The sequence below is a fragment of the Vollenhovia emeryi genome, unplaced genomic scaffold (genome assembly GCF_000949405.1).
Source record: "Vollenhovia emeryi isolate VEMERY1.0 unplaced genomic scaffold, V.emery_V1.0 DF939127.1, whole genome shotgun sequence".
Classification (NCBI taxonomy): Eukaryota; Metazoa; Arthropoda; class Insecta; order Hymenoptera; family Formicidae; genus Vollenhovia; species Vollenhovia emeryi.
Genome location: NW_011967239.1, coordinates 3,218,176 through 3,230,746, shown reverse-complemented (window position 1 = coordinate 3,230,746; position 12,571 = coordinate 3,218,176). Strand labels below are relative to the sequence as shown.

The window sequence follows — 12,571 nt, the reverse complement described above, 5'->3', positions numbered from 1 at the left end:
CCGATACGAATAGACGTATTTACACCGTCCTCGTTCGAGCGAGATCGAAGAAGCGCGGGCAAATAAAGAAGATCCCTTTTCACACGCGTCTCGATTTCCGTTTCATTGCCTTTGAATGTTCCAATTACGCGTCTTGCGCAGCGTAATCCTCTAATCACAACGCGACACGACCGTACATGCACTTGTCTCGCTTTCGTGCAGTGAATTTTCCAAGGAGAGAGAGAAGGCGAAGGCGCGCGGCGACTTTCACAAGCTCAGGGAGAAGCAGCAGATCGAGGACGATCTCAGGGGTTACCTCGACTGGATAACGCAAGCCGAGGACATCGAGCCGGAAACCGACGAGCCGAAGATGCAAGATGGAAAAAGTACGTATGAAGGTGGAGAACATTTTTCGACGTAAGTGTCAGGGATAAATGTATTCGTTAAAAATAATTGGGAAAAATTTTATGTTGATCTATTGCAAGGAAGATAAAAGTATATGGCAAATATAATTATATACATAATAATCGTGGATAAAAGAGAATTTTGTCTAATTGCGATATGTTTTGTACACGATGCATTTATACATACGATAGATACGTAGGAGTGCGTAAATTAAATTTGAGAAGTTGTTCACACCAAATCCAATTTCGCGTGATGAAACAACTTTCCCTCCCTAGTTGAAGGTTGCTAATTAATTGACTGAGTTTGGACGTTTAATATTACATAGCTAAGCAGCAAAACGAAATAGAGAGCACGGACCAATTGGAGGGTGACGAGGAAGGGATCCAACAAGAGTCCGTTTGGAAGAAGAAGAAGCGGGATTTAGAAAGGTAATCGCGACATTGGAAATCCCCTGCCAGAGTCTCCGGTTTAAAGCCCATAAAGAGTTTAATGTCCATTTTAATAAACGAATACTCTCTCGCGACGATAATCGTCGTAGATATCTCGATGATAGACTCGAGAAAGGTCTTTCTCCGAAATTTCTCCGCGTATTTTATGCGTATTGAGAGATCAAAGCGTCATTTGTCTGACAAACTCAAAGATTCTCTAAGCGTTTGTGTATACGAGCGAGCGTCAAGTTTAAACTACACGGCGCATTGTGATGCGAATATTCGCAGAGTGAACAGGCGGATGCGAAGAGCTTGTAGGAAGGCTGTGAAGTCCCAGGTCTTCTATTGGCTCATCATAGTTCTGGTCTTCTTGAATACCGGTGTTCTCGCCACGGAGCACTACGATCAGCCGCCGTGGTTGGACTACTTTCAAGGTAAATACCGTCACGTCGCTACTCCGCGGAAATAATGTCGAGTTGTCGTATTTGCTTTAATTATAAACTCGTCCCGGCGCCTTCAGTAATACGTTTCATAACGCGAGTTCGCTTCTTTTGCCACCAGAAGTCACGAACATGTTTTTCATCGTGCTGTTCTCCATGGAGATGATGTTAAAAATGTACAGTTTAGGTTTTCAGGTGAGTGACTGCCGCAGCATTTCCCGATTCCTCTCGATATTCGAAATTACGCGAAATTTAATCAACATTGATATCAAATTAGTTTATTATTCATAATTATGTGCATGCTTATTTTGATAAAATGCGAGCATCTCGCCAAAGTATTTGGTAGGTATGAGGTATTTGTTAATTATTAAGTATTGTGCTTTATTCCGCAGGGTTATTTCGTCTCGTTGTTTAATCGTTTCGATTGCTTCGTCGTGATCGGCTCGATCACCGAAATGATACTCACAAATACACGTGTGATGCCGCCTCTTGGCGTTTCCGTACTCCGTTGCGTCCGGTTGCTCAGGGTATTCAAAGTAACGAAGTGAGTAGCCAAATAACTTTCTACAGACGTAATTTACATCCATCAAACTGTGCAAGATTTGGCCATCAATATTTATCGTACAATGTCAGTCGTGGAAAAAATAATTAAATTTGAACGTGTGCGACAAGAGGTGTGAGTGGCGTTATCCTTTTCTTTGCAGATATTGGAGATCACTGTCGAATTTAGTGGCCTCTTTGCTGAACTCGATACAATCGATCGCCTCGCTGTTGCTCCTGCTTTTCCTTTTCATCGTGATCTTCGCTCTTCTGGGCATGCAGGTAGATTCAACGTGAAGCATACGTAACGACGTGACGAACATGCCCTTCAATTTATTCTTACTCTTCGAAATTGATCCTTTAAACACAGGTCTTCGGTGGAAAGTTCAATTTCAGTGACATGGAGGAAAAAACGCGTCACAATTTTGATAGCTTTTGGCAGAGCTTGCTCACCGTATTTCAGGTATCTGATCGTTCCACGAAGGCGGAAACTCGAACGCAATTCTGCAAAATCGCAAAATTACACTCCTGATTTATCAGCAAGTTTGGCTCCGAGATTGATTTGATTTCTTATTTTTGCGTCCCTATTTTTCTCCTCCGTTCTAAAAATAATGTAGTACGCTCGGCTTCTCTGCATCTCCAGATATTAACCGGCGAGGACTGGAACGTTGTGATGTACATCGGAATTCAAGCTTACGGTGGCGTCGCCAGTATCGGCGTGCTCGCCTGTATTTATTTCATTATCCTCTTCATATGCGGCAACTGTATCCTTTATCGAAAAGATGACTCGGCGACGAAGCAATTGTCGCTTGCCTTCTCGCGCAGTGTAATATCGATTCGGTCTGATTTAATAAATTTTAATCGATCCTTGACAAAGATAGCAACGCAGACATTCTCCTGAACGTGTTCTTGGCTATCGCCGTCGACAATCTCGCCGATGCCGAGTCCCTGACTGCCATCGAAAAGGAGGCCGAGGAGGAGGTGAGTTTGATCGTACACACGATAATGAACGTGGATACGTAATGTTCTAGATTGCCGGTGATTTTGAACGTCAGGCATAACGTGAATTTGACATGTACGCAATGTTTCGTTAAATTCGCTTTATTCGCACTGAAATACTATGTCAAGAAAATTATCTTCTCTCTATCTTATCAATAAAGGCTCTCTCGTGTGTCTCATTAGTATAGAAACCTCCCGTAAAAATCCATATTTATAACAATGCTTGCCGTCGTTTGTATAATGATGGACATAATACACATTATTATTCTTGATAGTATCTTGTTTTTCTATGGGATGACATACTTTTCGATCCTTCCATTAAATTGATGAAGAAATATAATTGTATGCTGTCTCGATATAAGAAGGACCTTGACACAAAAGAACGTGGAATAAATTTGAGTACGCGTCATCGCCTTTCTGTGAGAACTGTAGAATTACGTAACTGTGTTGAACGAGCCGTTTCTTCCGGATTTTCATAAACGATCAGGCTAATTCGACCGCACGGTTTCTCGAGAGAAACGCGTCTTTACGTCGCGTGCAAAGCATTTGCGACAAGTGGATAATACGATGTCGCATTACGGACAATGCGAGCCCGCTCGAATGAATCTGAAGACCGGTGACGACAAGACGTACGTCGCCTATCACGAGTGAGAGTAAATGTACGTCGCGTTTAACGCTCGTGCGTATAAAAAGGACTGTTCTATATACGATAATTTTCTTTCTTGATCCGGTCGAGATTTTGTCACGTCAACTTAATCCCAACACTATTTATCAGCCGAGAAACAATTCATAATTAGAAATAGCTTAATAATGTTGAAAGTCAAACGCAGTGTCCTAGAATTGTATTTATTTTTAACAACGGATAACTTCGTCAATGTCAAGCTCCAATTTTACCCTGAGCTAAAATTGATCTAAATTGACGTGGGACCAGTCAAATTATTACGAGCGTTATACAGAGATTGGAGAATTGCCTGTGTAACATCAGGCTTCCCTCATCGAATGTGCAGCCGTTGCAATTCACGAAGTTACGCGACGCGAGCAACGCAATTTTACTCGTAAGGTAGTTTAAAACCGCAACAGCGAAGTTCGAAAGCTGATTAATCACGCTTGTGGATAACGACCAAACAACATTGGGGAAAAACTGTTGATTGCATGGCGAAAATTATGACCGCGTAAAGTTTCAGGTACGCGTTCCTTAACGTACGATGCGCGCCCCGTTCATTAATTAATAATGCGTTATACATCTCGGTGTGTGATCTAATACGCAATTTCTAAGTATTTCTTCTAGTTTTTACGTATCAAGTAGTCTTTTACACAATTGTCACACAGAGAAATATATAATTTCTCTTAACATTCCGTTCTCTTTTTAACAATAAAAACGGAATAAGAGAGACGTATGGAATTGAAGTTTGAATCGAGTATACGGATCGTGCTATTGTTTACCAACGGCGCTTTTATAAGTAGTAAAAGAAGTTTGTAGCCTCGGTGCAACGCGAGCTGCACTTTTAAGTCACAATCAGATCAGTGGCAATAAAAAAGGTTTATAGCTTTTTCTCTCTTTCACATCGAACTTTTTACTGTCAATATTCATATCATGTTCGTTTTACAACGCATAGAAAGTGACACTGATGAATTCCTCGTAAACAATGGACAAGTTTTACCTCATACAGGGATATTAATGAGATATAATTGACTCGAGAATTTGGCGCTATGATAATAATAAATCAAATATTTGTGTATGTACTTTATGTTAATATTTGCGGACGCGTGCGTTATCGATTCATAGGAAGAGCTTTGCGTAATAATGATATTAACCGTCAGAGAATATACACCGAAGAATTTAATTAGTCCGAGAAACAAATAATATTATTTAACGCAAACGCGCACTTCGACGTAATTTTTCGAATTCTTTAATTAATTCGGCAGATTATTATTTTTTAAATCATACAGCATTATATTTGGAATGCAGAGATCATTGAAGTAAATTTCATCGATTAAACCAAGCATATGGATTTCATTTTTACTATTATATAAGTAATATATTTTTCTTCTTTCAATAAATATTATTCTATCCTCGGATATTTTCTTCCCGGTGTTGTATTTTACCGAGTTATTTTCTATACGAAATTGTTGCTGCTGATTACGTAATCGACTACTGTCTTTGACCAAATCACTCGGCAGATAACTACCCTTCTCTATCCCTGCAGGCAGAAAAAAATAAGTCTCGCAGCGGCTCGCCGGCAAGGGACGAAATCAGTGGTGAAGCTGGCGATGACGGTGGCGAAGGGACCGGAGGAGAGGAGGAGGATGAGGGCGCCGGCACAGATCTCGAACACGATCCTAACGAGACAATGGAGGACTACGAAGCCGCACTCGATACCGAAACGTAAGCCCTCTCTCATAACGCAGTAGAAATTGCAACGATGTGCGCTGTCACATTAACGAGAGGAGAGCATTATTACGCGTACCCCTTCTTATGCAATATTATTATTATCTGTAAGCTCGAGGGGATTCGTAGGAATCGATAATCTCGGTTCAGGAATTAAGGTTACGCAGCAGAACTAAGGGCAATCGTGATACGTGTTTGTACTTCTACCAATTTTATCTTTTAATTTCACATCGATTTCGCTAGAAAGTTTAATGCACTCAATTGTTATTTAATATTTATCAAATACTACATTTTCGTAAAGATAATTGAAGACATTTATCTTCTTCCTTGGAGGATATATTGAGAAAAATGTAGTGTCTTTTATTTAAACGAATACTTTTCCATGTTCCATAGATCTTTAAAGAATTTACGTTGGCGAACCACACACACACACACGCAAAACCACAAAAAGATATCTACTTTACAAAAATAAATGTAGAACGTATGTAATATATGTCGAGTAATTATCGCTAATTATGCAGGTCAGAAAAAAGTGAGGATATGAATACGCATAGAGTGCGACTTAACGTTGAGTCTGATGAAGAAGAAGTGGAGGAGGAGGAAGAAGAGGAAGAAGGTGAGCCAGGAGAAATACAAGGTACGTTAGTTAATTCTGACTTTCTTGTGCGTTTCGGGAATTATTATATAATATGTATATATATTATATATAATATTATATTTATATATAAATAGCTGGAATAAAATCATTCCTTATTCATCCAGTTGTTTATGAGACCCCGATATTTGCATTGCAAGAGTTGAGGCGAGCAAAATAAAATTCGGTACAGTAAAAACAGGAAAAGAGATTAATTTCTTTTGCAGATGACGACCAGGAAGTGACGGCTAGACCGCGAAGAATGTCCGAATACAACATGACCTCCAAGAAGGAACCGATCCCGGATGGTTCGGCATTCTTTATTTTTTCAAGCACTAATAGGTACAGAGGCTTTTTAAAAAACTTTATTCCAGCTTCGCCAAGATAAAAGATGAAAGATAGTTCGATGAAACTTTCCCCCCTTTCATCTCACGGTTATCTCTTTAGCAGATGCCACTCTAAATCATATTCCTTTCAATCACGGTTCGCAGGTTTCGCGTGTTCTGCCATTGGTTCTGCAATCACAGTTACTTCACCAACGTGATACTGGTTTGCATTATGATTTCTTCCGCCATGTTGGCCGCCGAGGACCCACTAAAAGCCTCGTCGTATAGAAATCAGGTATCCGATCGCACCGAAAGACGAGTCGATTTTTCAGCTATGCCGTAAAAATATTCCGTTTTATCGGGATTTGAACGAAATCTCTGTTTAAGATAGTTAATGCGATAACTTTGCGCTTTGTTACAGATACTCAACTACTTTGACTATTTTTTCACTACTGTTTTCACGATTGAAATCTGCCTCAAAATGGTCTCGTACGGCTTCATCATCCACGAGGGCGCGTTTTGCCGATCGGCTTTCAATCTGCTTGATCTTCTCGTCGTTTGCGCTTCTCTCGCTTCCATGATAATCAGGTATAATTTTTATTACTTATATTATTATTGCTTACTAATTGATGTTCTCACATACTCTAGTCTCTTATGAAAATAGTAAAAGAACAAAACTGTTCTTTCACAATTTCTTAAAATTAATTACAATTGTAATCGTGCAATTTTTCATTGTGCAAAAAGAACGCAACTGGCGTCATTCAATTCCAAGGCAGAGTTTAAAAGAAAAGCTTGATTGCCTGAAAGATTGCTTCAGAAGTATTTTTTTTGTTATATCTGACTTGCTTTGTATTGACGCTGTTATTTATTGTATACTTGCAGCACTGGCACATTCTCTTTCATCAAAGTGCTCCGAGTGCTCCGTGTACTGAGGCCGCTGCGTGCCATCAATCGCGCTAAGGGATTAAAGGTATCTCTTTCATTTGTCTCAGCTATTTCTAAGTCCGCTAAAACCGGCCCAATTCACGCCCTACCGTAGTACGTAATAATAACGCCAGAGGTATAATATACCGTAATGTATACACAGCTAGCTAGATTACAGAGTCGCTCTCGTTAGTTCGACGTTGATCGCCATGCGTACGCGAAATTGCAATTATTCATAGAAATGGTGGAAGAGCGCCGAGTTAACTTCGGAAAAAAGTCATATTAACGGTGAAAAATGAGGTATTTCATCCCCGTATACGTACCGAGAATTCTTGTTACGCGAGAGTCAACGCGCGACAACGGTCGCTACGCGAGAATTTATTTACCGAGATCGATAAAGTATTCGATACTTTCCTGGTCAATATTACGGCAACGATACCTCCATAGAGTTCTCCATATATTGTGAAGATATATCGAAAGGCATACTTCTAGCTTTAATTAAGAAAACTCGTCTCGAACACTTGTCTTAACGAAATCCAGATTCTGCTGGCTCTGCACGAAGAGACCGCTTTCGCGATTCGAGGAAGCCACTCGAATTTGACGGCGACAAAATGCGTGTTAAAGATCGCATGCGAACGAAATGAGCATTAACTTGATTTCGGCGCGGCGCGCGTAATTTACATCTGTCTATCACGAAGGGCGAATATATATTGTGATTAATATTGTGAACCCAGCACGTAGTACAGTGCGTCATCGTAGCGGTAAAGACTATCGGAAACATAGTCCTCGTCACCAGCCTCCTGCAGTTCGTGTTCGCCGTCATTGGCGTACAGCTCTTTAAGGTAGGATTATCGGGCCCCGATACAGACACGGCCCCGAGAAAACTATCTTCCGAACCTCTTATAATATACACTACAGTGGCATAATATATTACCAGTCGATACCCCACGAACACCTTAAAAGAAACCCTCTTAAAATAGCCTTAAATCTACCCTCTCTTTCTCTCTCTCTCTCTCTCTCTCTCTCTCTCTCTCTCTCTCTCACTCTCTCTTTCGCTCTTTTTCAAGATCCATCTTCAGCATTTGTTCATTCATTTATCCACACGTTTCTTAACGCAATCAGAAATTTTATTCACCATCACCAAATTCATTACGACTACTGTCTATCATAGTACGACTTTGCCCGACATCTCGGCAGCTTCTTCGACGATTATTTCCGCCTTGCTGCAAAAAAAATACGCAATCGTATCTAAAGATCGCGGTTAATTTAGAAATGATTAAATCCGCGGGACTTCTCGTCGTGATTCTGATGGAAAATCGCAACTGGGAAGGATTTTCCTGTTTTTCGAGAAAATATCAATCAAATCTGACGTATACTGTTGCTTTATAATTAGATTAAATCTTTTCATCATCGATAATCACGTCTTCTCCATATCAAGTCCCTGCACCGCTCCTTGGGTTTTGCAGATTTTTATCACAGATTTTTAAACACACGCACGAGACTTTTATCACCGTTTTGCGCACTCGATACACATGTGTGAATACTTTGAATAAGTTTCATCAATGACTATCGCAGAAAGCTTTCGTAGAAAATCCACATCGCTACTAGTATCGATATGGATCCGCTGGCTCGCAGGAATAAAGCGGAGCAAAGTTGCGGAATTAACGAACGCATGGAGGGGTCTAATTAAGGGAACCGTCTATGTCTCAATCTTCGACAACGGTCGATGCGCGCCCGCGCGGCACGTGGAAAATAATCGTCGAGGAGCGCGAGCACGAGGCGAATGTTTTCTCTGACAGATGCACCTCTGGGTACCTCACCAGTGAAATAAGCTGTCTTTTGCGTCTAACTTACTCACTTAATTGAGTTTCTTGTCTCGACACTCTCCCCGAAACCTCTCACTAGGACTACGATTGTGTTCCTTGTTCTCACGGTATATAAGATTTTTTATGTCTAAGCGCCCCATATTTACCGAAGGTTGACCGTTTGCCTCTGATAATAAATCGATTTTACATCGACGTAGTTCACACCGAGTTTGGATTGTTTATTTTACCATTATATTATGTTACTTCTTCAAATTATATATTTATGTAGATTGAAATCGATGGCCATTTGAAATTGTTAGAAAATCTTTTAAGCGTGTGACCGTAGGAGAGAAAAGATAATTTTTTATTGATAGAAAGTGTATATATCGCGCGTGCGATGAAATTCCTCTTGATGTAGATTATCATAATTTTGAATAATCAGTTTTATTGAATTTAATTTTGCTGGATGAAGCATACATAGCCCGAGGCTGGACTAAATACTTTAAAGCTTTAGGCAAGCGCGTGAGTGAATTTTATTTAGAAGTTATCCGACAGGCTCCATCGAGTCAACAAGATTATTTACGCAGTATTATACCACGTTTATGTTTAAATAATAGAAATGCAGAAACGCATCTCTCTTTCTCTCTTCTCGCTTTCTTTCTCTCGGGTCTGGTGTGAAAACAGTTCTGTCAGTGGTAGTTTCCACGTACCGATGTTTAACTAAGTGGAATATAATATATCGTTTCCTTGACTATATAGCATGATTCTATAATCTTAAATCGCGACAAAATTATTTCAACTTACGTGCATGTTGTTTCAATATATTGAACAAAGTTTACAGAAGCTACAGTGACATTAAAATTGAATCATCAATTCTATTTGTCGATAGCTTTAGCGAGAAAAAGGCCACTGCTATTATTTCATAAAAAGTAAAAAAAAGAAACAGAAAAACAAATACCGTTTTGCCAAACTGTTATCCACAAAAATGAAAGCAATTCGAGAAATATTGCACTTCGTTGCGATTTTTTAAACATATGTGAATGTACGTGATTTTATTTAGAGCTATAAAAGAAACAGCCATTTTGTTATTGATATACGATACGATTTTTCGGCACAAATTTTCTTTCATACATTTCTTTGTCGTTTCAACATTGACTTATTTGATTCGATATATTTCTAGTGCTTTCAGAACCCAATAACGTTCAATCTAGACGTGTAGTTGGTTTAAAGTATTTTAATGTTTCAACAATTACTCTACGTTTTAAAAAGAAAGACTTACATGCGTAATGAAACTAATTTTAGCAACAATAAATAGTTTATACAGCGATTTATTATTAAGAAGAGAAAAAACCTGGGATGTATAAAGATACAAGGTCAAATAAATTAAAATTCTTGAATAAAATTGATAGTAATGTTTCAATAGAAAAATTAGCTGTAATTTTAATATTTCTCCAATGACTATTAACTAATTGGTTGAACACATTTTAACAGTTTTATAATTTTAATAATTATATTATCACATTTTGAAAGATCGCGCAGTATTATTCCATTTACCCAATGGTTTTAATTACTCTTACTAGTAATTGTATATGCATATATAGTGGACGAGTGACCGGGGGGAGATGAGACGGTGGCTCAAAAGCAGATTGGGGATAGTCGAGTGTAAATAAAAAAGAAATGAGAAAGGAAAAGCGGCTTTACGCAAGACTAAACATGTCTTTGCTCTTTCGGCATTGGTTTTCGTTTCTTCGTTTTTTTACCTCCTTTAGCTGAACACCTACGATATACCTGTTTTATATATTATCTCTCTTTCTCTCTTTCTCTCTCTCTCTTCTTTTCGTCATCATGAGACTTTTTGCTGCTCGAGACTTGATAGACTACATCGCTGCTCAGAGACGACACGAAACAGTCACGCAACACACGCACAAATCCAGTGAATAAAAAATGTTGGAACTTTTCTTTTTCTTTTGTGAAGTACTGTATAAGACATTCCTCGTTTCGGCTTAATTTCTAAACTTTCTTAAATTTTTAAAGAAGAAAAATGGTCTAGTGATCACGCCTCGTGCGATTTTTTTTCTTTCGAAAGTTGAAGAAAGCCATTAAAAATGTCGATTCGACGATATGGATGAGACAAATTTCAAACCGAAGTGTCTTAAATAATATTGCATAAGTAGTTCTCTCTTTTCTCAAAAGTTCTCTAAGAATAGCATTGAAAGTGAATTATGTTTACAGACAGCTCGGGAATTTTTTCATTCTTATCTCGTAATATTTACTTGAAGAGATTAATCTTATGTAAAAAAAGAGAGATTATATAAATTTATGGCTTATAATACGCTGAGAACACGAATATATTTTTTGACACACTAAGAGGCAGATGGGCACATTAAAAATCGCGGTAAAATTATCAAATTAAGTAAAAACAAAAAGTTTACACGTGTCATATATCTAAAATATTGTTCTTTTCCTCTGAAATACTTCTTTTCGTATATATAGAACAATATAAATTTAGATCTTTATAAAACGTATTACTATATAACGTAAACGAAGGGAATCTGTCTATAAAAATATATGGCTATTTTTATGATTATCCAAGGCAATCCTTCAACGTTGTTCGAGCCGGCCTTCCCAAATACACGCATATAACTCCCAGAAATAACCGCCCTCCCACACACACACACACACACATATACTCACATCTACGCAAGATACAAGTAGGCCTCCAAAAGTATACTAATCCCTTTGATTTTATATTTTTACACGCACACACCTACCCACCCATCAAAAAGAAATTAAAAACAGACTCACGCAGACTTCGTGATTTTAAGACTGGTAGTAGAGGATGTTTGAGAATTGCATGCTTGTGCCGGCTAAGCATTGCAGTGGTGTGCCGCTATATTAACATGAGAGAGAAAGGTGGAGGAGAAGAGGAAAAGGGCATTGTTTTCTCATAAGCTCCACTCGCCGCGGGACTTCGCCGTCGGACAATCGAAAAGGGAAAAGATCACGAAAAGCGGTCCCTACACGCGCGCACAGACCCATAATTGCTGCAAAAGGAAGCACCACGGCAATTTCCTTCTCCGTCCGTTTTCATAGGCTTGGAGATCGTCGATCTCGATCGTCCCATTTTATCTCGTGATTTTATTTCGTTGTCGACTAAACATAAAATGTTACGAGTCGCAAGACATTTCGCCATTAGAACGATAGAAAAACAGAGAAATTCGGAATAATATCAATGCAGGCAATGGACTATTGTGCGCTTTTAAATTTGTAGAAATCAAGAGCGAAATTTAAATTTCTGGAATTGATATTAAATAAAAAAGCTTCGGCTGTTGTCAACTGTTGACGGGGCAATCGAGATCGATAAAAATAGGAAATTCGGGTGAAATCGGATAAACTTGCTTATTAGGCGAGCTCGATGGAAGCGGCTAGGCGAATCAATGTCGGTCAGGCTAAATCAGGCGTTGCAAATCGAATTTAATTGCATTTAATTTTATATACCGCGGGACTCCTACGACCATCGTTCTGCAATCGTGTTGATCCTTTATCGAACTTGCTCGCTTCTTCTTGCGAAGTTCTACAAGTACTATTAATTTTCCAACCAGAGTCTCTGCAGAGCTTAAACACTCACGAACAAGAGTATCGATGCTTCGTAAGAGATATTAAGGTTCTCCGATAAAGGACTCGATAAAGGATACAATCTTT

The 12,571-nt window shown here is 38.9% G+C and overlaps 1 protein-coding gene across 2 annotated transcripts in view; it reads left to right on the top strand.

Annotated features, from left to right (window-relative positions):
• LOC105568891 (muscle calcium channel subunit alpha-1) overlaps nt 1-12,571 on the top strand; it is a 41,174-nt gene that overhangs the window by 11,069 nt on the left and 17,534 nt on the right. For both annotated transcript variants that reach the window (XM_012024908.1, XM_012024909.1), the window contains 16 exons: nt 202-365; nt 710-812; nt 1,101-1,246; nt 1,374-1,447; nt 1,645-1,796; nt 1,957-2,074; nt 2,163-2,255; nt 2,436-2,556; nt 2,682-2,773; nt 4,999-5,177; nt 5,702-5,817; nt 6,042-6,156; nt 6,306-6,435; nt 6,562-6,728; nt 7,023-7,110; nt 7,799-7,906. In XM_012024908.1, the coding sequence (XP_011880298.1) occupies nt 202-365; nt 710-812; nt 1,101-1,246; nt 1,374-1,447; nt 1,645-1,796; nt 1,957-2,074; nt 2,163-2,255; nt 2,436-2,556; nt 2,682-2,773; nt 4,999-5,177; nt 5,702-5,817; nt 6,042-6,156; nt 6,306-6,435; nt 6,562-6,728; nt 7,023-7,110; nt 7,799-7,906 (1,966 nt within the window). The remainder of the gene's footprint in view (nt 1-201; nt 366-709; nt 813-1,100; nt 1,247-1,373; nt 1,448-1,644; nt 1,797-1,956; nt 2,075-2,162; nt 2,256-2,435; nt 2,557-2,681; nt 2,774-4,998; nt 5,178-5,701; nt 5,818-6,041; nt 6,157-6,305; nt 6,436-6,561; nt 6,729-7,022; nt 7,111-7,798; nt 7,907-12,571) is intronic.